General features: G+C 38.3%; 1 protein-coding gene across 1 annotated transcript in view; it reads right to left on the bottom strand.

The window, feature by feature from the left end:
* SLIT3 (slit guidance ligand 3) overlaps positions 1–13,355 on the bottom strand; it is a 536,791-nt gene that overhangs the window by 152,625 nt on the left and 370,811 nt on the right. Inside the window, 1 exon segment of the mRNA XM_029998071.2 lies at positions 4,856–4,927. Coding sequence (XP_029853931.1) covers positions 4,856–4,927 — 72 coding nt within the window.

Raw genomic sequence — 13,355 nt, 5'->3', positions numbered from 1 at the left:
TTTCTGTGAGTTTGTGCTTCACTGGATTTTCTTTGAGCTTCTAACAAGCTCCAAAAGTATAAAATAAATAATTGGTAGAGCCTATTTTAAGCCCTTAGGTAGTGGGATTCAATTTACAATTACAAATCAACACAAGCACTTCAAACTTGGCAAATTTGCCATGGAGATGTTTTCCAAGCAACCTCACCAGAAGAGCTATGGGAGTACCAAGTATCTCAACTATTCATCCAAGGGCAAACAGCATAAAAAGCAGGTTAAAAAGGAGAACCACTCAAAGTAAAATTTGACTGGTTGAATTTTGGGAAGACTGGTAATAGCAGTTTCTGAAAGTACACACAGGACTTGTCACTTCATACGAGTCTATTTTAAATAAAGGTCAGTTGAAGTTGTAAATATCAGATCTAGTTCCAATTTTAAGCTAGGTTAGATGATTGGATCTGGAAGTCCAATTTTTCAACACTTCTGAAGTTACTTTATTTGTCAGCATGTCAAACTCCAGGCACCAATATGATTATTGGTCTTTTCCAACTACAATGTTGAATTTTCCCTTATGATCAGACATTAGGAGAAGGAGGAAAAGACTGTAAGCTTTTGACTTCATTTTATGAAAGAGGACTACAACAAACCTCTGATTTCAATATGTATGTACCCCAGGAGTATACCTACTTCTAGCAACATCAAAACAGAGTCCACTATATGGATTCTTTCTTGCCCAGCAAGCCATGGGGATCTAAACCATAAGATTTAGGATCAACACACGTAAGCACTTGTATGATTAGTAACTATGCAAAGTAAATTTCCTCAAGGAAAAGGATTTATTGAAAACTGATACTTGCCAGAAATTTGAAAAATGATATTTCATCCCCCTGTATTATTTTGCTATACAATCTTTTTAAACAGTAGAGATTTTATGATACCTTCTTGTTCCAGGAAATAGAGCACTGTAAAGCACTCAGTGTATAACTGTAATAAAAAGGCTCCCAGAATGTTTGTTTTAATAAGGTTGCAGAGAGGAAAGTGTATTACTTAGATATGAAAAATACTGGTTAACAAACTTGGTGCCCATTATCCACAGCTCACTGTCTTGAGCCACTTCACTCACTGTTTCACTGCAGACTGGCTCTGCACATTTGCTCATTTGGGAGCAAGCAGAGCAACCATCAGGTTTATCTGTCACAGGGCTGCCGAAAAAGAGAGAACTGCGCAGTGTTATGTTGCACTCCCCATGCAGTGACTGGCAGACCAAGGTTAGTCTAGGGCCTCCTGGACAGGAGTTCAAACTGGCCACAGCGAATGATTACTTGAAAACTTTCACCTTGAACTGAAACCTTTTCTATTCTTTTGATATTCAAATGCAAGTTGCACAAACAATGATAATTAATCAAACACTATTTCACACCTTGGATGGATTGTTGCCCCAATGAAATGAAAGTTTCAGTTTACTGTAAAAAAAAAAAAAAAAAAAAAATTAAAAAAAAAAGATCTGACTCCAGTTATCCCATTCTGGAAAACAGTATAGCTCTCTAAAATCCAAATTGACCTAAAATTCTCAGAGACGCTTGATCCAGACTGCTGAAAAGAAGAATGTATGAGGATAGGGTACAGTAGCTACAGTAGCTTTCTAGCATCATCTCTCCTGGCAACTTCAAACAGGATAAGGAAAATAACACAGTCCAAGAAAAGCTTCTGTTCCACAGAACAGATGTGTAGTCGGACTTCTGTCATAATGTTTGCTGCTGTGTTGGTTGCAGTTGCATATTTAGGAAGACATAAGATTTGTGAAATCAGCAATTTAACAGAAATCCAATTGTGATTATTTATGTGGGGAATGTTGACTACTTAAGATAGCTAATTATAATGAAGACTTCAGAAGCAACATTTTAAATTAAACCAATAGGGTTAAAAAAGACCCTAACAAAACCAACACCACACTCCACCCCCAACAAAAAAACCTTATTATCTAACCATGCCTTATTATTTTCTTGCCAAATATAATATAATATTGGCTTAACCACCTCTGTCTTATATGACAGAAATACAGAATTCTAATGCTAGCCAGGTGGTCTAAAACTTGTTCTTAATTTCCTATAGACCAAAGTCAAATGGGGCAGTTTAAGATGCTGTCATGCCTGAGCTGAGCATTACTTTACCCAGCTACAGTGTTTCTGACATCAGTGGTACTGTCTGCAGATGTAAGGCACTTACACAAAACAATTCTGCCAAAATAAAAGTGGAATAAATTGGGCCTATACAGTGACAGTATATTTAAACAGAAGGATAATGACATTTCTGATAAACTCTGTTGAGTTTTATCCAAAACAGTAAATAACAATATTATCTGCTCTGCAATTTCACAGTGATTATTTTTTCCTTCTAAATACAATCTCAACAATTTTATACAGGACCCACAGTGACTCCTTTTTTTCCTGACTGTGTCCTGCTTTACCATAATGCCAGTGTATTTTCAAAAATGCTCCAGCTCAAGCTTAGGAAATTATACTGGCTACCAGAATACCTTAATCAGAGCGTTCTTATCAGTATGTCTCCAGACTAATAGGAAGAAATCCAATCTAGAGCCCACTGAACACTAAATCAGATCTAATCATAGGGCACTCTTCCAACTATTCAACAGCAGGTCTAAAACCAACGAATGCCATTTATTTTTTTGGTATCCATTAAAATACTGCAAGCAATTCCATAATAGCTGCTTCAAAGCCACGATCAGAAAAGTGTGCAGATGTTTGTTTGCATTTAAAGCATGATCATTCAATGTTCTCCTTGCCAAAAGCTACTTTACATTCAAGAAGACCCTGAAAGGTCCACAGCCACAATACTCTAGGAATCCCATAACAGGGCAAAATACTTACATCTTCTCAGCTTGAGAATGTTTAAATGGTTGAAGTACAACACCTTTTAATGGTTCTCTGGTGTATAGATTTTGTGCCCTTAACAAAAAGGCATCACTTGAGCTAATTCAGACTGGAAAATTACTGCATCCAGGCTTAAATACGTAATTCGCTGAAAGCCCACACTACGTGCACACAAGGACTACAATATAAAGGTATTGAAACCTGCTTAATGCTTTATGCAAAAGTTCTAGACACACATTTTTATAGGACACTGTGAGCCATGTGTTGAGTGATTTTTTTTTTTTTTTTCCTACTGGGAAAGATCCTATCTGTAAAGTGTCCTGGGTTAGAGCAACTGCGTATCACTTTGGACTTGTAACCATAAAATATTTGGGGAGGAAGGACTATGATAAAGCTCAGATTTTTTTAATATAGTTTCTTTCTCAGAAGTCGAAGTAACAAGTTACGTTTTAGCTCTCCTTTTGCTTGCAGCGTCTTCATTGTACTCAACACAACCTAAGTCTGACAATGACTAACATGCCAGTTATATCAACATGTACTGAGTCCCAGCTTCTAAGCACTTTCATGCTTATTGTTCTCACACATGGCAAACTATGTCCCCCCTAAATACACAGTCTTCTCTTACTGCACAGGCTGGCCATGAAGACATGGAAGTACTAACAAACTTGTGAGGTATGGGACAGGAGAGAAGTATGTACAAAAGGTGAAGACAATATAATCGGCTGTGTGCAGGAGGAGATGAACATCTTCCCACCATCGCAGCTCAAGAATTGTCATAACCAAACCACATGTGCTCTTGCTTGTCCTTCTCTAGAATAGGGTGGTCCATGTTTGCAATTAAGATCTTAGGGATAAATTACACGTCCGAGTAGTCCTTCGCTTAACATATAGAGCAATTTCAACTCTTTCATATTTCAGTTCTTTGGCTTTGCTCATGGATTTCTATTTGAATCTATGCTTGTTTTTATAAAGACTGCAATCGTAGAGTGACACATTCAATGGTAATAATGAACTTTTGGATATTCATTTCTGGTTATGTCAAGACAGTCAGAAAAGCTTAAAACACCATGTCTAAAAGCTATGTTTTATTTCATATTTTATATAATTTATTGTTCGGGGTAGAGGGTTGTGTGTGATATAAACCAGAACTGATTAATTTGTCATATATCACCTTTACTTTCTGAGTTCATCTTCCATGATGGTAATCAGAACGTTAGGAATACACATTAAACTCACTTCACGTCCACTCCCTCTACTGACTGGCTGAAACAGTAGCTGATTTCCTTCTCTTTGAAGGAGTTACTGGTTCTCAATGAGATTATGGAGACAAGAGTGAGTGAAATTTGCAATTTCACATTTGGCTTAGGAAATTTTTTATGCTATATTAATAAATACTGAAGAGGGTATGGTATGTATCTTACCCCTGATCATGACTGTATGTTAAATCACACATGGCATAAAATAGTCAATACACAATATATTCTGAAAACATTTCTCTTGCAACTAAGCCACATTTGGCATAATAAAAATACGGAACTGAGCATGGCTCTCAACAATAAGATCTTTCATAATGCCATTTTGCTTGCATGTGCAGGTACTTGCAACGCAGTAGCCCTCAAGGATCTAGCTATTCAACCACAAATGCTAAATGTGTAAAAACAATCAGATGGCATCCCCACTCGGACATCAGCCGGTGACCAAATTTCCTTTCCTGGACTTCACTGAGTCCCTCATTTCCTCCCCACACTTAAATCCTCTGTGTTTATTATCCATTATACACATGGTGCTATAAAACTGTTGGCACCTTCCTTTTTTTTTTTTTTTTTTTTTCAGCCCTTGCCTCCCTCTTGCCTGACACAGAAACAACAGACTAGCACGGCCAGTGAGTTTTCAGTGGAAAAGGTGATCAGATTAATGTCAGAAGCTGAAAAAACAGTAAATCTAGCTAGTCTGTAAAATAAAGAAGAGGAAGGGATCATACTCACAGCAGCTGCAGAGACACAAGATCATCAAAAAGGCCCTGGGGAATCTCTGTGATCTTGTTTCCATAGAGCACTCTGAAAGATTCAGGAAGACAAAATAAATCTTAAGTAACAGACCAGTTTAGTGTCCTCCCACATCTCTGTATTATCATCTTTATTGATCTTGTGCACCATGCCCAGGATCTGTGGGCATTTCATTTAACTACTGATCTCATTTTCTTTTCACAGAGCACATGGTATTAAATGAGTCGTTATGATTCAGGCTTCGTCTGGTGTTGGAAAGCATTTTTAATGTAGAATCTGGACATCATCCAAAAACTGTATCTGAAATATTTTTCATTCTGTTGAGGGATTTTTTCCACCCTTTTTAGAAATATTTTAACCATTGAAAGGCACATAGTGTGATGCAAAAACATAGACTTGTGCTCAGTGATACTGAATTTAAAAGCCAGGGAGCACAAGCTGGTTGTAGATAAAATTTCATATAACTGAATCTCTTAAGATATAATAATTGGCATGAAATGTGACACAGGCATCATTGGATAAAATATTATGGCTTCACCAGCTGCTGTTACCATTTCAGCTAGCTAATATAAAGAAATTTAGCCTGAACTGGAAATAGACATATATTTCAGAAACTAAAAAATAATTTAGGTATAGTTTAGTTATAAAAATCAGTAAAGATTTAATAACACAAATGAAAGTCATGATATATTTATTCAGCCATAAATATATACAACCTGATATCCATGATTCAGTTTTAATATTAAAAATATTTCCTTTTTTAATGGAAAAATGCACATATATTATCCTCAGAAATTTAACTAAAGGGAAAAACAGACAAACCCACCATTATGCTAAGATGTGTTACCTAGGGATCAGAGCAAAATCATATATGACAGGAACACCTGAATTTCAATCACCACTAAAGTATTTGCTCATGTCATTTCTGCAAGCTGATAAAATCTGTCAAAACCAGAAAGTGAGTTAGGAGCTTATATGGGTCCTGGTAAAAGAGTAGAAGATTAGGCTCCCTCTGCAACTTCTATGTCTTACCTAAACATTTTAGTAGACTTCAAATTGTGAAAAACAGTGTTTATGTAATTTCTGTGGTCTACATAGAACATTGTAAATGGTTATAAACCAGCGCATGCCAAAACTTTGTTCCTTATGTGTCACTAAACTGGTTAATTCCCTAACTTTTTAATGTGGAATAATATGCTAGCAATGAATCAAATAGCAATGTGAGGCTTGGATGCTGGCTGAAATTCTGGCTTACCCTGTCTTTCAACATTTAAAATATTATGGTGAGTTGAACATACTGAAAAACAAACACTTAGCATGACGGACCATTTACAATACCCTCTGGCCTTCCTAGAGTATCGCCACTTCAGTTTACTCTTCATCGGTCATTGGAAGTATATCACCTCTGTGGGAGAGTTCCCAGATCAGCTCATTTCTGAGCCTACATAAAATGAATCTAAATAAAATAACATCACTTAGATATGAAAATCTAAACTTGAAACTTCATTTTTCATTACTTTTGTAGTTTAGCAGGAACTGAACTGCTACCCAAGAAACTAATGATTATCTAGCATCATATTTTCTCTAAACAAATGTAACATAATTTCTCTTTATCTACTGCAGAGTCAGGAGGCTGGCTTTCAATGTGCTGTTACAGTTAGTGGTTTTTGTGCATAATGAATGCTAGTACCAGTAAATTTTTCTAATTGTTTCCTAATTTCAGCTTCAGAAGACACACACAATTTCCTACTTCAACAAAACTTCATGTATTGTACATAGTTTTTTATACTCTAAACTAGACAGAAAAATGATGGCTGAACTTTGAAAGGTCTAGCAGGTCCTTCTAGATAGCAGTTTCAAAATATGAGATAATATTCAAGTCACTGAATTTCACTGGGCTCTAAAACAACATCCAAATGGCTGATTCTCAGACTTCTTTCTGAATAAAGTAACTGATCTAAGCACCTGTATCAGGAAGCAAAAGCAAACCCTCTGCAAATAAAATATTTATAAAAGTTTAAAATATTAAGTTAATGCCCACAGAATCCAGTATATTTCCGTTTCAGTTTCCACTCTTTCTGAACAACATTTCTTTAGCAAGTGCATCATCTCTATACAAAGTTTAGATTATAAGCTCTGTGATGTTAGATGAACATCTTCCTTAGTTTTGTGAAGTAGCAGGATCATCAAAGCTGATCAATAATGCATAATACTATAGTATATAAGAAAGAGTTCAGAAGCTAAGCTTTACAAAATGCCCACAGAAAGAAGTAAAAAAATCCCCACTCCAGACTAAGGGTTATTCTGGCTGTAGAGGTAAAAACACTTATGTAAAGTAAAACCTTAAAGAAATCTCAACACTCCCACCCAGTGCAGTTGTTAGTTATGGTACTGCTAAATGCAAATATCAAATAAGACTCTTATTAGAGTAATTTTTCATTTACTTTTAATTTAAGAGTCAGAAAGTCATAGTGCAGTGTTCCACTGAATTTTAAACCTTGGATGTGTTTATACATCCTCTTTATTATCTTGAGACAAATAAAAAAGATTAAAATAACTTATAAAATAAAACAAAACTTCAATTTTTAGAAGCCATGAAAAGAAAATAAGCATTTTCAAACCTAATTGGGCTTATGTGCATGTGGCACATTAACATTTGAACAAATTAACAGCTAAACAAAAGTCAGTATGAGAGCTCAAGCACTTGTCTCTAATTCATATTCATGTTCAGCACTACAGAGCCAAATTAGCTAATGCCATTGTCTGTATGCCACGCCAGAGCTGAAGTCAAATGGTCTTACAGAAAGAAGCAAAGAGGAGGGAAGAGGAGATAAGTAAGGCATTGCATCTCATTTCTTGAGTTCCTTATTTCCGTTTACTCTAATAAAAACCACAGAAACTTTTGCTTTCCTCAGAGTTCTCATTTTTTCTAAGACAGGAAAGCATACTCATACCAACAAATATGAATATTGTTCAGGTTCTTGATCCAAGATGCTTTTGTTCTGAATGTATCAACTGCTGCACTCCTAATAGTACTAAGAATGAGTCAGCCTGCGGAAAAGACTGGCCAGGTTATGTACACTCCATTATTGCAGCCACTTTCCTCTACGTCTTCTTGTTCTGCACATCTCACTAGCATGCACCACAGTGTTTCCAGAATAGCAGCTTTGGGAAAAAATGAAACGAAACAAAAACCCCAAACAACAACAACAACAAAACTTCAAAAGGCCATATAACAGGAAACTCAGCCAAGTCAATTCAAGAACTTAATTTAAACCTCCCATGCTTTTACAAACAGAGATAAGTTTTAGGAGATTTGCCTATGGCATTACGAGTTCTAAAAATGTATGTTCACTTGCATCCCTCACATGTTGCAGGACATGCACGTGTCCTGGCTCCTGTGCAAGCTTGGCACAGGAATACAACCCTCCTTTTATCACCTAGCACCTGGAATTTAGACCCAAAATATTTTTTGTTAAAAATACACTAACAAAGTTAATATGTAATAAAAATAAAATCGGTTCAGTAATTCCTGCCAATAGACAGTGACTCAGTGAATCAGAATGACATTTATTAGAACACAAAAAAATTATTAAAATTTTTATTGTGTGCTCCTGATTGTTCATTTGCTTCTCAACTCTGCTGGGAGACCGAGTTAGCCACAGGTCTGACGAATACCATTTACTGTCAGGTGGAGAAGATATCACCCTAAACATGATGTACATTTGGGGAGAAAGAGAAAAGTGAGCTATAGCTTAATTCTATATTCACAACGCTAATCTTAAAAGTGGCAACTAGAGACTAAGTCAAAACTGACTGAGAGACAAATAAGTATCCGTTTTCTTATTGTTCCTTTCTTTCTCTTCTCACCACACATGGGAGTCTCTTTTACAAAGATGGAAACCAGTCTGAATGGAGAAAACAGTCACAAAGACGTGCAAACACATCAGACTTGCCAGTGCATGAATTTTATTCTTGTCTTTTCCACAAGGCAGGTGTATCTAATACCAGAATGACCAGTGTGAAGAATCATTCGCTGTATTTTTAACTCAAGCAAATTTTTCTCAAATTTTTTGCAGGTGGCTTTCTAACATCAGCAAGTTGCTGTTATGACACAGGTGCAGCTGAACCATCTGAGGGCTATATTCTTAGAGGCACGTAGAGCCATCAGCTTGCCAGTTCACAGCTAAATGCTTTCAGCATGGCCACAAACCACAAGCTACAGTTCTTCAAAAGTACCTGGCAGATTGGCTCACAACTTGCAGCAGTTTTCAGGCTGCCATCAACCTTCCAAACAATGGGAAGGACAAAACACATAAAGCACAGACCCCTGGCTGCACTGCAAGCATTGGAGGAGATCCCTGGAAGCAGCACCCTATTCAGCTGAAGAGTTATTATGGATCTGCAATAAGAAATTATACAAATATATGAAAGTCATAATGAGGCGTTATGTTTCTTCAGCCTGATTCTGGCATCATATTTTAATATTCCCCCCAAAATGTATCTATTCCAAGACACAATTAAATATTAAATTTCCAGTTAAACAATTATTGTTACTACTAAACTTAAAGTTTTGCAGATTAATCCAACTGATGTTCTAAGTAGTTAAAAATAAAGATTAAACAGTGAAAATAGTCCCTGAATAGATTCATCTAAATGCTTGGGACATACTAGACAAAGAAAGCGTTGGAAGCACACATAGCAACAAGTATGTTATCTTGGGTGAGAATGTAAATAAGCACGTAACAAACTGTGGTGGGTTGACCCTGGCTGGATGTCAGGTGCCCACCAAAGCTGTTCTATCACTCCCTCCTCAGCTGGACAGGGGAGAGAAAATATAACAAAGGGCTTGTGGGTCGAGATAAGGACAGGAGAGATCACTCACCAATTACCATCACAGGCAAAACAGACTCACCTTGGGGAAAATTAACTCAATTTATTACCAGTCAACCAGAGTAGAGTAATGAGAAATAAAACCAAATCTCAGAACACCTTCCCTCCACACCTCCTTCCTCCCAGGCACAACTTCACTCCCGGATTCTCTACCAACCCCCCCAGCAGCGCAGGGGGACAGGGAATGGGGTTTACAGTCAGTTCATCACACGTTATTTCTGCTGCTTCATCCTCCTCAGGGGCAGGACTCCTCACACTCTTCCCCTGCTCCCACGTGGGGTCCCTCCCATGGGAGACAGTCCTCCATGAACTTCTCCAACGTGGGCCCTTCCCACGGGCTGCAGTTCTTCACGAGCTGCTCCAGCGTGGGTCCTTTCCACGGCATGCAGTCCTTCAGGAGCACTGCTCCAGTGTGGGTCTCCCGTGGGGTCACAAATCCTGACAGAAAACCTGCTCCAGCGTGGGCTCCTCTCTCCACGGGGACACAGGTCCTGCCAGGAGCCTGCTCCAGCGTGGGCTTCCCATGGGGTCACAGCCTCCTTCGGGAACCCACCTGCTCCGGTGTGGGGTCCTCCCCGGGCTGCAGGTGGAGATCTGCTCCCCCGTGGACCTCCCTGGGCTGCAGGGGGACAGCCTGCCTCTCCATGGTCTTCCCCACGGGCTGCAGGGGAATCTCTGCTCCGGCGCCTGGAGCATCTCCTCCCCTCCTTCTGCACTGACCTGGGGGTCTGCAGGGCTGTTTCTCTTACATGTTGTCACTCCTCTCTCCGGCTGCTGTTTCTGTGTGTCCCGCAACTTTTTTTCCTTCTTAAATATGTTATCACAGAGGCGCTACCACCATCGCCAATTGGCTCAGCCTTGGCTGGCGGTGGGTCCGTCTTAGAGCCGGCTGGCATTGGCTCTGTCGGACACAGGGGAAGCTTCCAGCAGCTTCTCACAGAAGCCACCCCTGTAACCCCCCCACTACCAAAACTGTGCCACACAAACCCAATACATTCCACCCCTACGGTGGCCCGTACGGCTTCAGCGGCAGGGTCTTGAAACATAAAAGTCTCACTGATTCTTCATAGTCTCTAGACATTCTAACCTCTTAGACAATTTTAAAATTAAGGAATTTGCAAAGACTTTACCAACACATGGCCTTTCATATGCACTGAAGTTTAGCATACCACCTTCTAAGGGTGTGAAACAATAATTGCTGTGTTGCCTTTATTTTACAGTTCGTCGGCCTACCTTACTTGCAAATGTAGTTGCAATTTAGCTGCTTTGTTAAGTCAGATCACAGAATATAGAGATTTTTTCCCTGGAAGGTGACACAGAACTTTTTGGGGGTATGAAAGGCTAGCACAGAATCCCCTACTGTAGACCATATGGTTTCCAGCTAAGCGTTCCTTTATTTTGGCTTGGCTGAAACATTCTTACTGAAGTGTCAGATTTTGACTTTATGCAATGTCTTTTTCAGTCCTCAGAATGCTTTTAACTTGCCTTCAGACTGTGAAAACAATTCTTGCTAGGAAGAATTATATTTCCCAAGCTGCATACAATGGCACAGGCTCAATAAGAATTCAAGTTCTCAAAAGAGGGGGAATTGATAGGGGTAAAAACAGCAATAAATTTCTAATATCTGAAAGACACTTAGACATGTAATTTTTTTCCCCTGCACTATTTCATACTTCTTCAGAACAAGTTAGGCTAAATAAATCACAGTAAAACTATCCAAAGCAATTTGTTACCTTAAAATAAGTTTGGCAGTTATTGCAATAGACAGTATTTTATTGCAGATTTCAAATCACCATGAATGACACCACATACATCATCACCCGGGAGATGATGGTCTAAATGGGACTGCTATGTCAAAATCTAAGCTGTCTCTTGTCTTTGTGCCCAGGCTGATCTAAGCTTTTAAATTGTTCACTAGCTTAATTCAGTATATGAACAAAAGCAAAGGAATTCTCCCTCTGCAGTGGTCTAAAATTTATTCATTCAGTTTAACACACTGAAGGCTTAGACTATTTTGTCATATCTCATAAAATGTCCCCAGACAGTCTGGATATGGCCTTCCAAACCTACATTTGTGGGAAGTTTACTGACCCCAAGAATAACATTTATCTTCGATACTTTTAACAATAACCAAATGCTGATACAATCCTCTCACTGATATTAGACAGGTTTTGAGTTGATTAAATGAAAAATTAATTTACTTCAGAAAGTGCATGCAGCAATCTTGAAACATGAAACTATTCATAACTTAGGCCCCATGTTCTGCACTGAGTTATTAACCACTCCAACTCCAGCTAAGTGCAACTCTAAGTATGTAACACAAACACAGTGTACTACAAATAGAGCATTCCTCAAACTTTTGCTTAAAATCAAGATAACACATTCTTTTGCAGCAATCAATTTTGCCACACTTCTCAATGCAAGGATACTACTTGCTCTCATGTTTATATGGAAAGAAGTACTGGATGGCAAATCTAATTCTTCCAACACAAAAGCCATGGCTATCTTATCATGGCTCACTTACATCTGTGCTGCTTACTGTTTTTTGAGAGTCAAATCTTCTAATTATTTGTTTCTCATCTTGGATATTTCATATGGTCCCAAGTACTGCAGTATCACTACATCTCACAGCCTTCAATGTATACACCCTTATATCATCTCTTTGAGACAGAGAAATACTTCCACTTTTTCAAGAGGGGAGACTTTGGTAGAGACAAGCAGTTTATGTGTCCAACAGCTGTCACTGAAATTATGCAACATAACTTCTTCCTCCCAGAACTCACAGTAGCATCTTTAAGACTAAAGATCCTTTTTCTCAAGCCTTGATTCACAACACCCTCCATTCTCCACAATGGCTTTATAGCAATCTCTCCACAGCTCTGTTCTCTCAAAAACAGAGGGTGGATCTTACTGTATCTTCAGTTTTGTCCATAAACAGGTTTGAAGTTTGGTTCATACCAAAATATGCTAAGGATCTAAGCCCTAGTGCCTAAATTTTGAAAGGGAACTTCAGACACTGTAACAGGATTAAATCCACAGAACATACAGACCCAGAGGTGACCAGTGATTCACAGTGCCACCTGCATGTGACACAACAAGGGGAAAAGGAAAAGCCAGAAAACTCTGCGAAGAAGAAAAAAATTTATGTACATGCCCAAATATTTCTAAGAAAAACGGAGTAGAAATTCCTTGTTCCACAGAGTCATTCTATGAAAAGGGACAAAATCCCACTGAAAAATGGGCATGGAGAAAACAATTTTTTTTCTTCCTGTGTGTGGGGAATGGAGAAGTCTTGAGTCCTTACAAGAACAAGCTTGCCTTTCTCTTGTTAAATGCAGAGAAAACCTAAGGTAGAAATGGCTTATTTAAAGTGTTAAGACTTTGTGACCTGTTTGACTCCCATAGGTGGATTTCTTGTGAGAGAAAATATATAGATTTAAAATAAAAACCTATGACCTGCTAGCATATGGATCAATCAGCTCTTTTAAAAGATTTGTTTTATACATTTTAGGGGAAACTGCTTCTGTAATAAACATTCCTGTGTTTTGAAAACTATAATACACCATTATTTTTTTTCCATCTCTAC

The sequence above is a fragment of the Aquila chrysaetos genome, chromosome 22 (assembly GCF_900496995.4).
Source record: "Aquila chrysaetos chrysaetos chromosome 22, bAquChr1.4, whole genome shotgun sequence".
In the NCBI taxonomy this organism is placed as follows: Eukaryota; Metazoa; Chordata; class Aves; order Accipitriformes; family Accipitridae; genus Aquila; species Aquila chrysaetos.
Note: the sequence above shows the minus strand (reverse complement) of the source record. Positions and strands in the feature narration are given on the sequence as shown.